Source organism: Monodelphis domestica, chromosome 2 (assembly GCF_027887165.1).
Source record: "Monodelphis domestica isolate mMonDom1 chromosome 2, mMonDom1.pri, whole genome shotgun sequence".
NCBI lineage: Eukaryota > Metazoa > Chordata > Mammalia > Didelphimorphia > Didelphidae > Monodelphis > Monodelphis domestica.
The window spans coordinates 527,081,176-527,100,061 of NC_077228.1; the positions used below are offsets into that span (position 1 = coordinate 527,081,176).

Below are 18,886 nucleotides of genomic sequence, written 5' to 3' on the forward strand. Positions count from 1 at the left end.
CATGACCTTAGGCAAATGCTCTGAGGACAGTATCTGGCAGAGTAAGCACTTAATAAATCCTTGTTTCCTCCTTTCCTTTCTCTTTGTGTCTCAGCTTCCTCCTACATAAAATGGGGCTCAATGACCTCTAAGATCCTTTCCAACCCCAAATTGATGACCTTTCAAATCTGTGTTTTTGTCAGATGCCTGGGACAGGCAAATCAGATGGAAATTAGTGTGAGATAAACATCACCAGGGACATTGAGAAGCCTGTGCTGAAGGTCTTTTTGTATCTGAATTCATTTGAATGATAGAGAGCCTTCTGGAGAGAAAGAGGTGCCTTCTGTAGCACTGGATGCCCATTATTTATTCCCTCTGGCTCATAGCACCAGAAGATGCTCCCCTCCTATCACTTCAAAGCCCACCTCCTATCCCATTTACTCTGTGATCTCTAATCCAGAGGAGATTCACTTCATTCACATGGATCAATCATCCTGTGGGCATGCATCATGGCAGCCAATCCTTCTCCTGCCCCTAGTAATTCATTATCTGCTGGCTCTTAGTCTTCCTCTCTTCCCCACCCCCGGATCTGGCTTTGGAGTCTTCAGTTTACAAAGTGATGACCTCTCTTCCCAGTTCTTAAAACTCCTGAATTCCCTCCATCTGCACTTTTCCCTCAACTGTGGCAGCTGATGAATTCTTGGACAAGTAAGATGCTGGAGGTCTTAATTTATTCTTTCAGTTCAAGTTCAGTCTTTCTTGTAAGAAGCAGATAAGTGGGCTGAAAGAGAACATCCTTTCTCTCCCCTCCTCTCTCAGATGCCAAATAATACATTAGAGAGAACAGGCTTATTTTGTTATTTCGGCATTTAGTGTTTCAGTAAAGAGTGGGCAAATCACTTGGCCCCTCTGTGTTTTATTTTCTTCATCTGTGCAATGAGGGACTTACACTGAATGATCTCCAAGATTCCTTCTGCCTATAAATCTATGATCCGATGGATATTTGTGTTTTCTCAAGGAGAGCCAAAATGGGGGAAAAAACCCTCAATATAATAAAATTTGAACTTAAAAACATTAGAGGTGGGCTATTTGTTTTGTAAAATTATTTAGTGATTTAAGTAATAATAGCCTGAGACACTAGTACATTAATGTAATGTAAACAAGGAACTCAATGTACAAGATCTCTTTTAGCTACATCCTTTAACTTATTTAAAATAGGATTTTATTTGCATAACTTTCTGGGACCATATTTATAAATGGAGGGGAGAGGCACCTGAATTTTCTTTTTTTCCTTTAATTAAAAAAAATCTGACCCATGTAATAACAGATCAAAGGTTATATCTGAATGATGCCAAACATCTGGATGAAAACTAAAAAAGACAAAAGACATATACCTATATGTTTGCAAACATCCTATTAAATAATAAAATATGTATCACTTAGCTAAAATGTGGATTTAGGGAGTAAATTACTTTTTTCCTTTTTTTGTCATATGACTGGAATGATGTATATACCCACTGGCATCTGAAGTCATGTGTAGACCTATGGATATGAAAAGCCACACACTGTAATGAATAGGATCTTGAACTAGAAACAAGGAAGACCTGCGTTCAAACCCATCTGCCAAAGCTTACTAGCTATTTGACACTGGGCCTGTCACTTAGCCTCTTTGTGCCTCAGTTTCCTTATCTATAAAATGAGGGTATTGGATTTGGTAGCCTCTAAGGCATCTTCCAGGTCTAAATCTATGGTCTTCTGACTCATGATCTCTTAGTCTACCCATTGAAGTTCTGGGGGCTCATATGGAAGGAAAACATACTAAAGAAGTGGGCTTTTCCTCTGTTGGGCAAATACTCCAAGGAGGTCAATGACAGAAAGAAAGCCCATTTCTAGAAAGATGTTCTCAGCAACTTTCTTTGTGGGAGCAAAAAGCTAGGGATAAAATAGGGACTTTGTGATAAGGATGGCTGAGCAAATTTTGATTTATGATTCTAATGGAATAGTACACTACCACACTGAATGAATGGAAGGATTCCAAAAAGACATGGTGGAACTTGTATGAAGTAATACAAAGTGAAGAAGGTAGAACCAAGATAAAAAAAATTAAGTGATTATAATGACGATTATAGTAACAATGACTACAACTAAATGATAATAACATTAAAAAACGATTGAAATGTAAGGAATCATAGTGGTCCTGGAGGACTAATAACAACCATCCCAAAATTGTGATGATAGTTGGCATTTATATAGTACTTTAAGTTTTACAAAGATTTGCATACATTATCTCCTTTGATAAGGAAACTCACCTTTCTCTCAATAGAGAGGAGGACACTACAGATAGGAAAGGGGATATACAATGTAAGACATAGATGTTGTCTTATTGTAGTTACTGATTAAAAGAAAAGGTTCAGTTGGTAGACTTTGCTCTATGGGAAATGACTTTGATGTGAAAAAAAGTCAAAATGAAACTACTTTTAAAAAAAGGGAATACCCCACCCCTTAGGAGAAATATTGGGTCCAATACAATCCCTGATCTAGATCAGCGGCACAATGTGAAAGAATAATTGGATAAAGCATCCTCTCTCCTGGGCTGTTTATCCCATGGGGGCTCAAAAAGCAAGAAACAGGAGTCAAAAGAACATTAGATACATTTCTTTTTGTTAGAAACCCTGAGGAAATCTCTAATGAAGTCTTTTTGAGGACATCATGCCTCCTTGGTCTTCTGACAAAGTGCTACATTTTTCCCTTTCATCTGTTCAAACACTCCTACACCCTTCCTTCAGAAATGAAGTTGCAAACAATGTTCAAAGCTTTTATTTATACCAGGTAGTTTCATTATAGAAATGAGAACATCAAATATTTTTAAAGGCAAAGAATAGATAAAGCTGCAGTTTTATCATTATAAGTGTATACTTGGCAATTATCCAGAATTCAAAATGTGAGCAAAAATCATCATCCATTTTTATAAATTTATAGAACACTAGCAACTTCTACTTTAGTGAAAACTTTAGAAAAGAATTAATCTAGAAAATTGAGTCTCTGTTTCCTCCTTTGTAAAATAAAGCGATCAGACTTGTTGTCTCCAAGACCTTTTTAGCTCTCAATCCATTATCTTGTGGAGGAAATTCTGCCTCTGGGAAATTTGGTAGGTGTGGATATGAATAGAAGATGATAATGCAGCTAGAGGACTCAGTGAATAGAGAACCAGGTCTGGAGATGGGAGGTCCTGTATTCAAATTTGGCCTTAGACACTTCCTAGCTATGTTGTAACCTTGGGCAAGTCACTTCACCCCCTTCACATCACCTTTACCTCTCTTCTTGGATACATATGGAAGAAAAGAGTTTAAAAAAATGTGGAAAGAGGCCAACTCTCTTAAAATTGTTTTCAATCCCATGGGAGAATCAAGGCCAGGGGATGAAACTACCTTTTCTGAAGGGGAAAGAGAAGGGCATCATTCATAATGGCACTTGTTCAGATATTCCCATTGTGAAGAAGAAAAAAACATTTCCTATTACAGGTCTCAAAGAAGCCATGAATACCTTTCTCTGCCTCTCTCCAGATTATTTGGCACGTGTATTTTTAGTGATCTCTTTAGGTGTTTAAATCTCAAATACACTATAAGCTCCCCGTGAGACTTACAGGTATTGTCTCATCCCTTGCTTGTTTCTCCTATAACACCAGATACTTGGCTGGGCATCTAGCAAATACACGTAATCCAAATATATATATATATATGTATATATATATATATACATATATATATATATTTAATGAATGAAGGAATGACTAACTGTTTAAATAATGTTTAGTATCTCCAGTTAGAAAATAAAACCAAACTCCTATATAATGGAGATCAAAGTGGTGAACGTTTAGATTGTCTTAAGATAGACTCTTGAGTGGTCTCTATGGTCAAAACTGATCAGCATCATGGTAGAGAAGGAAGCCACTGAACACAGAATCATTAACGTTATCGGCATAGAGCCCATTATGCTCTCCATCTCCGTACACCTGGAGCCAGACTTCCTCCCCAGCCTGCAGGTGCAAGAGTACAGAGCCCGAGGCCTGGTCAACATTTTGCTCCTTGAATTGGTCAAAGGTAAACATGACTGCCTTGTCCTTCTTGAAGAGGCTGACCTTCACATCCTTCAAATATACTGTGAGTTGGTAGGAGAAATAGTACAAGCCTGGGAAATTACAGCGGAACTTGCCAGTTGTGACATCGTAGTGGTTCTGTTCATTGTAGAAAATCTTGGTGAAGATGATAGGGACGTTGGGGGCCGGGGGTCGGCTGGCCAGCCCCACACTGAAGGCTGAGCGGTACCTGAAAGCTGGCTCTCCTGGTTCCCCTTTCTTCCCTGGAAGTCCAGGAAATCCCCTGGGACCTTCAACTCCTGGAACACCTATTTCACCAGCATCACCCTTGGGACCCAGCAGACCTGTTGCATAAGAGAACATCAACAACCATGGTGAACCGAGCTCATTTCTAAATGAGATTCCAACAAATAGAGGTCGTATCAGGTCAAGACTCATGGCCTCTTTGGCCATCATGACAGAGCTAACTGGTGGAAGCTCCTTAAGGGAGACACTACCTATGTCTTCTCTTGGGTCCCTCACAGCACTGGGCACATAGTGAGTGCTTAGCCAACACTTGCTTATTGATAATTTCTCTAGCCTTTTGTCCTAAGTAAATGCCCCAAGAGGCATCTTTTTTATAGGCAGATCAGTCTCTTCACTTCTTCCATTTCCTCTCTCTTTGACATCCATTCTCAGGCCATTTCCTCTGCCTGGAATGTTCTTCCTACATTTCTTCATTCATTCATTCATTCATTCTTTCATTTATTGCTCTCTTCCTCTGCAAATGACATTGTGTTTACTTATGTGGAAATATTCTTTAGAATAATGGAAGCTCCTTAAAGGCAGGGATTGTTTCCTCCCAGTCTTTGTACCTCCAGGGCCCAATGCTGTGTTTTACATAGAGAAGATATAATAAATTGCTATTAAGTCTACTTGTCCTTTCATTCATTCAAAAAACATTTATTAAACACCTGCTGTGTGCAGAGCACTTGGTCTAGGTACCAGAAGGCTATGAAGTTTAGATAGGACAAGCTGTCTTTGTTTTCAGGTCACCATAGTCACTCATGCCCAATTCACCCCCAAGCCTGTTAACATTGAGTCACTTGTGAGCTGGGTTGACCCTCTGAACGTAGAACAGGTCCATTTCCAGGTCTATATTCAAAGCCTTTCCACTATGGGGAGATCTGCATTGCAGAAAGAAGTCCGATATATACATATAAATTATATATAATAATACATAATATATAAAATTATATATAATTATATATATCACTGACTTCATTTACATTATTGTGGGCATTACATATAATGCCCACAATAATGTAAATGAAAACAACACCAAAAGACCCTTGGTCATAGATTAAAGAATGATCTTGGTTCCAGGGGATAGAGCAAACATTTAGAATCAGGAGGCCCTCAGTGGTTGTCTAGTCCAACCCCCTTGTTTTAAGGAGAACCCAAGGAAGGGGTTGAGTGACTCTAAGATCCTTCAAGGAATGAGTGTCAATGGCAGAATCTGAATTCTTTGACTTCAGAGTCAGTTCTCTTCCTGCTATGTGGTGTTGCTTCCCAGGGAGAAAATGCAAATCTCTCTGCTTGATAGAGGTGGACGACTAGGACGGGGAAATACTGTCAGACATGGTCTCTTAGTGGATCAATTTTGTTTAGGGATTTTTCTTTGTCAAGGGAAAGTCCAATAGAATGGATGAAGGTAGTGAGGTAAAGTAGGAAAAAATCATGATTTTTAAAAAAACCTTTACTTTCTGTCTTAGAAACAACATAAATATTGGTTCCAAGATAAGGGCCAGGAAATTGGGATTAAATGACTTGTACAGGATCTCCTACCTATGAAGTTTCTGGGACCAGATTTAAATTCAGGATCTCTAGCCTCTTGGACTGGCTCTCTATCCACTCCCTGAGTCACCTAGCTGCCCCATAAGTTATGTTTAAAGGTTTTTCTTTGTTTCAAGTGAAAGTTCATTGTAGTGAAGTTGGTGAGATAATAGGAAATAATTAAAGTGGAAAGAAATCATATCAATTAAAAAAAATTCCCCATTGTGGGGAATGAAACAAAGAGTTCCTGAGAATGAAATAGAAGGATTATCCAACCACATTAAGGGTCAACTGAGAATATACACCACAAATTAATATGGTGCAAATTTTGCTCAAAAATTTTGCTCAAATCAAGCTCCAACAAAGCTTAGCAACCAGGGGCACCCATTTCCTCTTCATCATCTACTGTCTCTGCAATACAGTAAGTCATTTATTTATACTCAGGTTAACACTTGATTATATACTTATTATTTTGTGTCTTCTCTTTTACTCTCAGCATTGAGCCCTGGGCTAGCTACCCAGCAAATACTTGTTGCCTGGACTTGAGATAAATGAACTGGAATCAATAGAATGGATCAGAAAAGAAACAGTTTGAGAATGTGGCTAGTTGAGCCCAGCTTGTCCCCACTGTTAGGAAAAGAATGCAGAGTGTCAAAGTTGAACTCTGTTCTAGACTTTCCTATTACCTCGCCAGTAGCTTTTTGACCCTGGAGACACCTTCACTCTTAGGAAGCCCTCCTCTGATTGGTGAATTCTTGTCCAAAATCATTTCATGAAGTCCCCCAAGACATTTATGCCCCTTCTTAAGGGGAAGAGCTTTTGTTTTTGTCTTCTATCCCCAGTGCTTAACTTAATAAATGTTGATTGATTAATTCCAAGTTGAAACTCTTGAATCTGTTTTGCTTCAATGTCCACAGTGATATTCCCCATAAGTTTATGCATGAACCAGACGCAAAATCTCTAACCTGCTTCACGGAGCAATCCAGAAGCATAGGTTGAAACCCAAGAAAAGCTATGGACCTTGAGCTCACCTGTTTCTCCTTTCTCACCCTTTTCACCATTGATGCCATCTCTCCCATCTCGGCCTGGAGCCCCATTGTAGCCGGGGTGTCCTGGGGCACCACCCATCCAGTTGACGCAAGCCTCTTTGGGTGGCAAAGGTTGCAAATCCTCTGTGGAGTGAGTGGGATTGCTGTGACACGATACAGCCAGCAGCAGCATGCACAGCAGTGGACTAGTCCATAGCACCATCATGAATCCTGGAATTCACATCCATAACATTAACCTTTAGAGAGAATGGGTAGAAACTAGGGGCCTGATACTGGGGACAATGCAGGTAACCTTACTGTAAGTAGATTCTATAGATCTAAAAAGCTGACTCTATAGCCTGTCAGCTCTGGAATTTGTCCAAATTCTTCCCACCCAACCTGCCCAACGCAGATCTCTACCTTCTTTAGTAAGCCTGTCCAGTTGGCCCCAAATTCTTCCCTCTGATCTCCTATAGCCTGAATCACTTGAATCACAAAATGCACCACTGGATCATACCCTATCATTTATTGTTCTATAATTGGTTCAAGTAACTGAGTCTTATTATGTAAGCTCCCTAAAGATAGAGACTTTGCTGTCACCTCCTGTTATCTTAGGCTCAGGAACAATTCGTTAACTCCACTTCTTAAGAAATCATCATGTATCATAGGATCATGGATCTCTGGTACTCTTGTAGACTTCCTACCATGCTAATATTGAACCATCAACAACTACTCTTTGAATCTAGTCATCCAATCAGTTCTAAAGTCATGGAAATATGTTATCATTTGCTCTTCATCTCCTATGCAAGAATAGGATGGGACTTTATCAAAAGCTTTACTAAAATCTAAGTCAATTCTATCCATGGTATTTACCTCATCTACCAGCTTAGCAATACTATGGAAAAAAAGAAAATGGTATTAATTTGGCATGACCTATTCTGATAAAATACTGCTGGCTTTTGGTAGTCACTGCTTCCCTCTCTAGATGTTCAGAGCATCTCTTGAATGGTCCATTCTAGAATTTCCCCAGAAATCAAAGTTAAATTTACTGCTGACTCTTTTCTCATTCCTTTTTTTGAAAATCAGAATATTTTCCCTTCTTCTATATTGTAGAATTACTACTATTTTCCACAGCCTTTCAGAGATTATGGTCAGCAATCAAATTTTCAGAACTTGAGAAGGTAGTTCATTGGTCCTAGTGACTTGAAGTCATCAAGGACAGTCAAAAAAGGCAACTAAGTGCTCATTACCATCTCCTTATCTTAGATATTGACTCTCGTTGGTTTTTCTTGTTCTGTCATTTTGAATTAATGGTAATTCTTCTTTGCAGAAAAATAGAAACTGAATTTAGCATCACTGCTTTCTCTCTCCTGTTCATTGTCATCTTCCCATACACCCTGAACAAAGGGCCCATAATTTCTTTGATTGTCTCCTTTAGCTCATTATAGATTAGAGAAATCCAAAATTTCTTTTTGGTTATGCTTTTGCAGGTTTCAGATTGAACTTCAAGCTTGAATGTAGACTCTGCTCTGTTCCTTGGTTTAACTCAACAGTTAAAGACTATGTATTACAGAAAACAGTAATTTTAGAATTTCATCCATAGAACTACAGAAAAGCAATTTTCTTACCCTAAGTACACAGATGTGTTAATAGACTCAACCCTATAGGCTAAGCTGTTTTAGAACACAAATTAGCCAGAAAGCTCCTTAGAATTTAGGAGTTTAGTCTGCCTTTTTGTGTTCACTTTCTCTTGCTGCCAAGATCACTATCTCTGAACTCAGCCACTAGCTGACTTAGGGTTAGAAAGTCCCTTTTAACTCCAATCAATTTCTAATTGCCAACCTGCATTCCTCCTTGAACTTTTTTTTTTTTGGTCATGGGGAGAGGAATTGCCTTTCAATAAACCATCAAAGGTCTTAAGGTCCAGTGCTTCTAAAGCACCATAGTTTCTCTCTGTACTGAGTTTCTGATGTGTATTAAACCTGAGTTTCTCAAGTATACAAAAAATAATGGAAGCAGAGTGAGGCAAAAAGAAATAGAAGCTGTTGCAAATCTTATGATGCTCAAGCCCATCTCAGATATTTTGTTCTGAATTCTTTCCCTTTGCATGTAAGTGTGACTGGAGACTTAGAGTTGCCCAGGTCCACTGAGTCAAAATCCAACATCTATACCATCCCACTTGCACGAGAGTCCTCTTATTGTTATCAAACAAGGCATAAAATAGGAATAAAATATATAGAATATTATAAGATTATACTTTAGATGTAGGGAGGAAGGGTCCTCATAGAACCTTTATTCTAACTCCTTCATTTTACAGATAAGGAAACTGAGGCCTAAAGAGATTAAATAAGTTGCTCAGAACCATACAGGTATTAAATGTGTGTGAGTGCACAGGATTGGGGACGGGGATGGATTCCATCTCCAATAGACTTTCTTTCTACAGTGCTTCCTCTCTGGAAGAATTCAGGTCTTTCCCTTACATCCCCCATTCTTAAAAAAATATTAATATTTTGGCTTTTGCATTGTCTAAATTTCTTCCTGAGTCTTTCCCCTATCTCTCAGACATAGCACACAACCCTTTTGGCAAGTTTGTTTTTTTTTCTTAAAGGATTTTGCCACAAATCACTCAAGGGAACCCTATATCAGGTCTAAAATGAACAAAAATCAAAAATTTCAAGGTTCACCACAGGTTAGCACTCCTAGGATCTTTGTGCCCCAGTTTTTTACCTCTCCTAGCTTTCTCCTCCCCCTGCTTGCCTGGACACCTTCTTCCTGGCATTGTTCTCAGAGTCAGTTCTAGCCCAAAGTCTCTAGTCCAGTGTTCTCTCTCTCACCTGGGTAATTCTAGTATTTCCCTAGAAATACTCTCTTCTGGGGGCAGCTAAAGTGGCTCAGTGGATTGAAAGTCAAGCCTAGAGATGGGAGGTCCTGGGTTCAAAACTGGCCTCAGATATTTCCTAGCTGTGTGACCCTGGGCAAGTCACTTAACCTCCATTATATAGCCTTTACCATTGTTTTGTTTTAGAACCAATACATAGTAAAAAAAGAAATATTCCCTCCTGCCCCAAAACCAGTAAATAACACTCAATTGTTCTTACTCCTCCAACCTAGAGGCTATATACAGGTAGCCTGCTCATCCCCAGAGTTTATCAAGAGACATAATTTAGACACGTTCAGCCAGAGGCAGGATGAATACACGAGTCCAGGAGTCTTCTAGGCTGGTGGTTTCTAAATTAAGCCTCTCTTTCTTTACTTCAGGTGAGGAGGTCATCTGAAGTCATTTTTCCATAGCTTTACTCTTTTAAGATGAGGAAGCTAGAGCCCAGAAAGGTTAGGCAATTTGCCCAAGGTCACACAGCAAAGCTGGAACTCTGAAAAATATCTCCAGACTGCCAGACCAGTGTTCTTTTCCCTGTACCTCAATGCTTTGTGTTTTGAAAACTTCCGTTTTCCTGAAATCTCCCAAAGCGTTTTTAAACTTTAATTTCTATTTTATCACTTTCTGGAATGGAAACTTGTACAAACAGACATTCCGTGGAATCATGATGGTTTCTTTTGCATGTGGTGAGTGTGGATTTCATTTCTACAAATACTTTACACGCTAGTGGTCCAGATGGGCTGGAACTATGCAGGCAAATTCACATTTTCTCCCCAGTGATTAGATTTACCTTATAATTAGATTTATTTTTGAAATGATTGTATTGATATCTTTTTTTTAAGGGTGGGATTCTCTATTTTCCCCAGGCTGGAAGTCCAATGACTACTCAAGGACAAACATCCCAGGAGCTTTGATCTGATTTTTTCTGACCTAGGCTGGTTCTCTCTTCTTTTGGCAACCTGGAGGTGTTCCTCTCCCAGGAGTCCGCCATATTGATTTGGGTCTCAAGGTGGACACCAGATCGACTTAGCCCACTGCAGCTCAATATACTCATACTCAAGAAATCTCCCAGCTTCCCTGGTAGAGGCGATTGCAGATATATGCCACTAGGCCTGGTTAATATTTTTGATTTTTATGTTAGTTCATAGGATCTTAGGCCACCGAGGCCATCTACTCAAACCTCCATCCCCATTTTATAGATGAGGAAACCTGAGGCCACCATAGGTGGTGACTTGTCCAATAATGCCTAAATTATAAGAACTACCTTGATAGGTCTCAAGTTCTGCTCCAAGTTCAATAGAAAACTAGAGTACTCCTTTCGTTTTATGGAATTATTTTTTTAGTCCTTACTTTCTAACTTGGTAACAACTTTAAGACAGAAAGGCAAGGACTGGGCAATTGGGATTAAGCCTATATATTTTCTCTAAGAATCATGAATTCCCTAATAGAAGGACATGATAAATTTTAGTTGCAGGTTAATAATAATAATAATAATAATAATAATGTAATTTTTTCCTCTTCAAATTCATAGGCCTCCTTGAAATTTATCCACAGACTTCCTTTCCCTATGGCCTCCCATACTAGAATTATTTAGTTCTAGAAAAAGCTCCAAGTTCAAAAAAGCCAGAAATAATCTTACCACTAGTTTGTTTCATGTCCGGCTTCTTGGCTGGTCAGTTCAGATGTGTGGAGGAAAGGAGAAAGGGGCTGCCAACTTGGGACGTCCAGGGGACGCATCCCCCTGCCTTTCACACTTCCTTCCCATTGGTTCACACGAGTGGCACAAGGGATCACCAATCAGCTCCTATCTCAGCATCAGACTAAGGTCCTTGGGGATGCTGGCGTGATACTTTAAGAAAGAGACGAGGTTGACTTAGCAAGGGTTAAACCAATCTTGGTGTCCTCCTTGGAATTCCTTTTGGACTTTTGGGAGGGCTTCAAGACCTCTAAGTCCATTTGGCAGGGGTTACACCCTTACAACAGCACCATTCGGTTGAGTAAGAAGAAAACATTTGTAAGTGTTTAAAGGTGAATTTTGATTTTAAATACTCTTTCAGAGAGAACCATGAAGTATTCACTGCACTCTTACTGTTTCCTACAGACACTATGGATCTACGAATGGTCTTCCATGACCGTAATAAAAGTAGGTGAAAGCCCTTGAGTTTTCCAGGTTGAAAGAAACCTGGGGGTGGGAGAAGAGTGATGCTACACAAGGGCTTGAGCTTCCTCCTTATTCCTGATCCAATCATGGGTTTCAGCATCATACAATGTTTCAGAGAGATTCATAATTCATCAAGTCTTTCACCAGTCACCCTTGGGTGCCTAGTTTTCTCCTCATCTATTCTTTTTTCACCTTTATCATGTTTTAGAATTGATAGCTGAGTATGGGTTCCAAGGCAGAAGAGAACTAAAGACTAGGCAATCGAGGTTAAGTGACTTACCCGGGAACACATAGCTAGGATATGTCCAAGGCCAGATTTGAACCTAGGTAGGACCTCTTGTCTCTAGGCTTGGTTCTCGAATCACTGAGCCACCTTACTGCCCCCTTGTCTATTCTTTGGAGGAGACATGATCACAGATCTTGAGAAATGGCCAGTTTTTCTTTGTGACAAGGCAAGGGTAGGCTGCTGAGAGGGAAGGTATTAGGAAATTAAACGTGTTTTAAAATTTTTTAATTTATTGTGAAATTAGCAATCTTTCGACAAATACAAACATTTCACTGTATGAAGAAAAAGAAAGAGGAATGTGTTTTTGATCTATAGTAGACAAGTTCAAATCCAGCTTCAGGCAGTCACTGTTTGTGTGACTCTGAGCAAGTTATTTAAACCAATTTACCTCAGTTTCTTCATCTGTAAAATGAGTTGGAGAAGGAAATGACAAACCATTCCAATATCTCTGCCAAGAAGACCTGAAATGGGGTCACCAAGAGTCAGAGGTGCCTGAAAGGATTGGACACCAACAAAGTATTGATGTATATCAAATTTAACAAGGGAGTAACTAAATTCCTTCATTTGTGTTTCACTCGAATTTATTTTTGTTTTCTTCTGTATGTTTAAAAATATTTTATTGATGCTTTAAAAAAACCCAATCTTCTGTCTGAGAATCTATACAAGTATTAGTTCCAAGGCAGAAGAGCAGTGAGGGCTAGGCAATGGTGGGGTTATGTGACTTGCCCAGGGTCATACAGCTGGGAAGTTTCTGAGGCCAGAATTGAAAGCAGGACCTTTCATCTTCAGGCTTGGCTCTCCATCCACTGTGCCACCCCGCTGCCCCAATAATGCTTTTTTTGGTTTATTGTCACTCACTATTCAACCTCCTCCCATCTCCCTGAAGGGTAGATGGTCCAAAGAACTCACTAGCCTTGTTCTCTGAGTAGGAACAAGGTGGGCTATGTTTTTCTTTCTCCAAGAAACACTGTGCCTCTTGGAACTTCTTTCCCTCTCTAGAAGACCTCCTTTCCAAACTCAGACTTGGGAATTTTCAACTTAGAAACTCTAAAGTTTTGTATCATGTGTGAGGTCCTGCCCAGGAAATTTCCCTTCTTTGGTCAGCAGGCTAAATCCTAGGATCGTTTTCCCTTGGCCATTAAGAATCTTTCTTCCTCCACACAATAAACATCGTCCATGAACTCTTTGCTCAAGCTAAATGGAAAGTTTTTCTCCACTGTGTACGATCTCAGGAAATTTGTCAATGATTTTTGCTGTCGTTGATTGATCTAGGAAAGTTTACTCTCAGGACCTCTGCTCTCAGGCTCCATAGAAGCATGTGGCTACTTCTACTATGGGTTTCTTGAGTTTTAGAGTGTGGTTGGATTTTTTTTCCTGCTGTTACAAAGAGATGCTTTCTGGGAAGTTATAGCATGAATAGTTTCCTCCCAGGATCCAGCACATTCTCTTCTATATACCCTCTCGGGGCAGAGTGGGCTCAAGCTCAAAGAATCTTCTATGAGCCTTTGTCTAATAAATTCACTTCTGAATTTGACATAACTGGTGTATGAGTGTGGATCATGCTGGGAATTGGTCTGCTCCAAAACTCATTGAGTTGATGTGGCTCACTCTCCACCTTTCTAGGTTCATAAGGCCATAATCCTGCATCGAAACAGTCAATATTCTGGAACCTGAAAATCAGGTAAGAATAGAGGTCTGCCATCATGGTCCCAGGTTGGATTAGACCAGGACCTGATGCTCCTCTCTTCCCATCGTGAAGGAGGCATGCATGCAAGACAGAAAGCTGAGGACCGAAGAGCTGTCAATCAAGGTGACAATTCCATTGGAATGTTTCCAGGAGAAGCAGTTGGAGCCAATCTAGGACAATCAATAGATACCCTCAAGTATCTCTTTGTTACACCATGCAGAAGTTACGGGCTACCTTTCCTGAGCCACAGTTAGACAAGATAGAGGAAACACATGGATAGGTGAGTGTCTTTTTAAAGCATTCTCAATTTCTATTGGACAGCCTTTTCTTAACATGGCCAGGAGACCCAAGACAGTGTTTGCACATGCTCTCGAGGCTAGAGCAGAACATACTGAGCAAGCGACACACTTCTGCTGAAAAGGGCCATTGAGTGCTCCTAGAAGGGCATGATGGAGAGACGGGTGTGTGGATGCTGCCTTGGAGGTCTTAGGAAAGACTGAATAGATGTTCTGGGGGAGGGTTAAGGAGTGTTGTCTGTTCCTCCCATACTGGCATGATCCTTAGCGTTATTCACTCTTTAATGGACTGTTCCCTATGCTTGGAATGAACTTCGTATTCTATTCTAAGTCTTGGAGTCTTCTTCAAGGCTCAAGTCAAGCCCCTTCTACGTGAGACCTTCCTTGATCCAAAGCTATTAGTGTGTTGCCCTCACCTCTCAAATGTCCTGTCTCCATTTTGTATATATTATAGTATATATATTATACTAGTAGTAGTAGTCTCTCGGTAACCGAGGATGACGATTGTCTTTGTGCGGTTTCATCAATGATAGATGAGTGTGCACAAAGACACTTGTGCGTGAAGGAGATTTAAGTGGAAAAGTCGATGCACAGAGACAGTCCCACTCTCTTGGCGTTGGAAGCCTGGGACCAGTGGCACGAAAAGTCGTTACACCTGGAGACTTCCTCAGCTGCATTGGATGGCCGTGTTGTCTTTTGTGCTCCAACACACCCTGAGCACTCCACAGTGCCTTGCTGCGTCGCCATCTCAGCCGTGGAACCTTCTTGTTGGTTTCTTCTGCCTGTTCCGCCGAAGCAGTCTTCACATGCTGGGTGAGCAAAGCCCTGGTTCACCAGGGGTCGGCAACGACCCGATGGCTACCCTCACAAGGTTTAGCCGGCCTGTCGAAGCTGTTGCCCGAGGTGTGGCCTCTGCCGCATGCTAGCAACTACTGGGAGCCACAAGTGAGAGCTGGGTGTCAAGTGGGGGGTCAGAGGCTGGAGAGCTGCCCTAGAAGGGCACGACAAGCCCTCCATACCAGAGATACTACCCCTCTCTGAGCACCCCATACTCCCCGTGTATGGGTAAAGTAAGGATGCCTATTATCACCACTATTATACAATATTGTACTAGAGATGCTAACTACAGCAGTAAGAGAAGAAAAAGAAATAGAATTTGAATAGGCAGCGAAAAAATAAAAAATCACTTTTTGCAGACAATATGCTTGATATATTTAAAGAATCCTAGAAAATCAACCAAAAAAAAAAAAACCCAACAACAACAACTAGCTGAAATTGATGTGGGCCATGCTAATTGGGTCTCATCCAAAGAATTGATGGGCTGCTTAGATTAAGTCCATTGTGAGGAAACAAGCTTTATTATAAGAGAATGTAGTAACTGTGTGACTATAGGTCATAAGGTAAGGTAGATAATTGAAGGTAAGCAAAGGTAAGTAAAGAAAGGTGGGAAACAAGATGGGTAGGGGTTTTCAGGAATACTTTTTATTAAATTAAAGAGAAACGCCATTTAAAATAACTAGAGGTAATATAAAATACTTGGGAGTCTACCTGCCAAGTCAAACTCAGGGACTGTATGATCCCAATTACAGAACACTCTGGACAAATGAAGACCTAAATTATTGGAGAAATATTAATTGCTCATGGGCTGGCTGAGCCAATATGATAAAAATGACAATTTTGCCTAAATTAATTTATTTATTCAAAGCGGTCCCAATCAAACCACCAAAAGTTATTTTATAGAAGTAGGAAAAATAATAATGAAATTTGTCAGGAAGAACAAAAGATCAAGAATGTCAAGGGAATCAATGAAAAAATGTGAACTCAGCACACACAAATTCAGGTATGTGCTAATGGCAACTGAAAAAAAAAAGAAGGTAAAACAATATGTAGAATTATAAATTTTAATTACACACTAAATCCAAGCCATTTCCCCAAGTGGCATATAGCAGTTCACTCAATCACATTCCTTCTCACTCTGAGAAGCATTCATGTGAGTCATTACATTGATTTGCCCCAAACGTTAGCTCCGCACCAATCTTTGTCTGGAGTTCTCGCTTCTTTCCACATCAGAGCGGTGCTCCTCTTTGTTCCATTAAGGCTATTTTGTTATTAATAATGGCCCCAAGTAGAAGAGTCGTGATGCTGGTAGCTCTGAAAAAACTGAGAAAAGTCATAGCGTGCCTAGATATGTTCTGATAAGAAGCTGATTAAAAATGGGGTTTACTATTATGTGTGATTTCCATCTTACACCAAAGGTTTTGGAACATGTTGGTTGCACAAAAGGAGGTTCTACTGTAGATTATGAAGCTGCAATTATCAAAACAATCTGATACTGGCTCAGAAACCTAGTGGTGGGTCAACAGAATAGATTAGGCACGCAATATACAGTAGTAAATGATCATAGCCATCTAGTGTTTAATCTCACATTGTATATACCAAGATAGGGTCAAAATGGGTACATGATTTAGACATAAAGGGTGACATCATAAGCAAATTAGAGGAGCGTGGAAACTTTTATTGATTAGATCTACAGATAGGCAAAGACTTTAGGACCAAACAAGAGATAGAGAACATAACTGAATATAAAATGGATAATTTTGATTATATTAAGTTGAAAAGATTTTGCAGGAACAAACCAATGTAGCCAAACTTAGAAGTAGTGCAGGAAACTGAGAATTTTTTTTGACAGCAAGTTTCTCTTATTAGGATATCATTTCTCAATTATATAGAGAACAAAGTCAAATTTATAAGAATGCAAGTCATTTCCCAATTGGCAAATGGTCAAAGGATACAAACAGGCAGTTTTCAGATGAAGAAATCAAAACTATCTGTAGCTATGTTAAAAAAATGCTCTATATCACCGTTGATTAGAAAAAGGCAAATTAAAACAATATGGAGGTATCACCTCACACCTATCAGATTGGCTAATATGATCAAAAAGGAAAATGACAAATGTTTGAGGGGATGTGGAAAAATTGGAACACTAATGCATTGTTGGTGGAGCTGTGACCTGATCTAAACATTCTGGAGAACAATTTGGAACCATGCTTAAAAGAATATAAAATTGTGTGCACCCTTTGATCCAGCAATCCCACTGATATATCTATATATATATTTATATATCTATATATATGTGTGTGTGTGTGTGGGTGTGTGTGTATCCATATCCCAAAAAGAGTAAAGAAAAAGGAAAAGAACTCATATGTACAAAAATGTTTTTCTTTTCATGTTAGCAAAGAATTGGACATTGAAGGGATGCCCATCAGTTGGGTAATGGTTAAACAAGTTGTGTTATATGATTGTTATGGAATGCCACTGTACCATAAGAAATGGTGAGCTGAATGGTTTCAGAAAAGCCTAGGAAGATTTATGTGAATTTATGTAAAGCAAAGTGAGAAGAACCAGGAAAAGAACATGGTACACATTAACAGTGATAACAGACAATGGTCAGCAATACAATAATCTAAGACAATTCTAGAGGACTTATGATGAAAAAAAAAATGCTATCCACCTCTAGAAAAAGAACTGATGGAGTCTGAAGGCGAATTGAAGCATACTTTTTAAACTTTCTTTTTCTTTTCTTTTCTATGTCTATTGCTTTCTTTTGCCACGTGGTTAATTTGGAAATCTATTTTGCATGACTGCAGTTATAATCTATATTAAATATATGCTTGCCTTTTCAAGGGGGGGAAGGGGATGGAGGAATAGAATTTGAAACTCAAAATCTTAAAAAAAGAAATGTTTAAGGAAGGCAGCTGGGTGGCTCAGTGGATTGAGAGCCAGCCCTAGAGATGGGAGGTCCTGGGTTCAAATTTGACGTCAGACCCTTCCTAGCTGTGTGATCCTGGGCAAGTCCCTTAACCCGTAACATTGTTTAGCCCTGACCACTCTTCTGCCTTGGAACCAATACACTGTATTATTCTAAAATGGAAGGTGAGGGTTTAAAAATGTTTAAAACTTTTTATAAATAATTGAGAAAAAGAAAAGAAAAGAAATATGTATGATTGTTTGACACTAAGACCTCAGCTAGAAATTTCTCTCTCCCACTCCAGAGGAAGGGAATTATTTATCCATCATTTGTCATTGTTCCTGTCAGTTGTTGGCCAGTCCATCAATCAACAACAGTCATTAGTGCTGGGCAAGATACAGTTTGGCAGCTCATGCAGCCAGTGATATTTCTGAAGTACCAATGGCACTCATATATGTATATTTTCTTTCTTTTTTTTTTTTGCTCACCACCTGTCTTTAGAAAGGGCATCTTGGGTGCAATGGAAAGAGAATGGTCTCTGGATTCAGATGAGCTGAGTTTAAATCCTGCCTCTGTCACCTCCCTGGGTCTCAGTTTCTTCATCTGTGAAATGAGTGCATTGGATGACATGGCCACGAAGGTCCTTTCCACCTCTAAACTGATGATCCTGTGATATTATAAGTCATGGTAGTTTCATCCAGTTGCTTCAGTGATGCAAGAAAGGGGACATGTGAAGGCTCTTACTCCTGAATTATCTCTCTACTGGCTCATCATGGTGCCCAACATTCTTCCATGAAAACTATTTCCTTTGGATGAAAGATGCCCACAGATTAAGTGCAAAGACCTTTGGGAGAAGTTAGAATAACAAACCTCACAAATCTCCTATTTTATTAGTGCGTTTCAATGATTTCT

General features: G+C 39.6%; 1 protein-coding gene across 1 annotated transcript; it reads right to left on the reverse strand.

The window, feature by feature from the left end:
* Positions 1 to 2,780: 2,780 nt before the first annotated feature.
* On the reverse strand, positions 2,781 to 11,591 carry ADIPOQ (adiponectin, C1Q and collagen domain containing). The gene is made up of 3 exons (XM_001377581.4): positions 11,436 to 11,591; positions 6,922 to 7,149; positions 2,781 to 4,419 (listed from the first exon to the last, which is right to left on the reverse strand). Exons 1-3 carry the CDS (start codon positions 11,449 to 11,451, stop codon positions 3,893 to 3,895), a joined length of 771 nt encoding a protein of 256 aa, XP_001377618.3. The 5' UTR covers positions 11,452 to 11,591; the 3' UTR covers positions 2,781 to 3,892.
* Between the last annotated feature and the right edge of the window lie 7,295 nt (positions 11,592 to 18,886).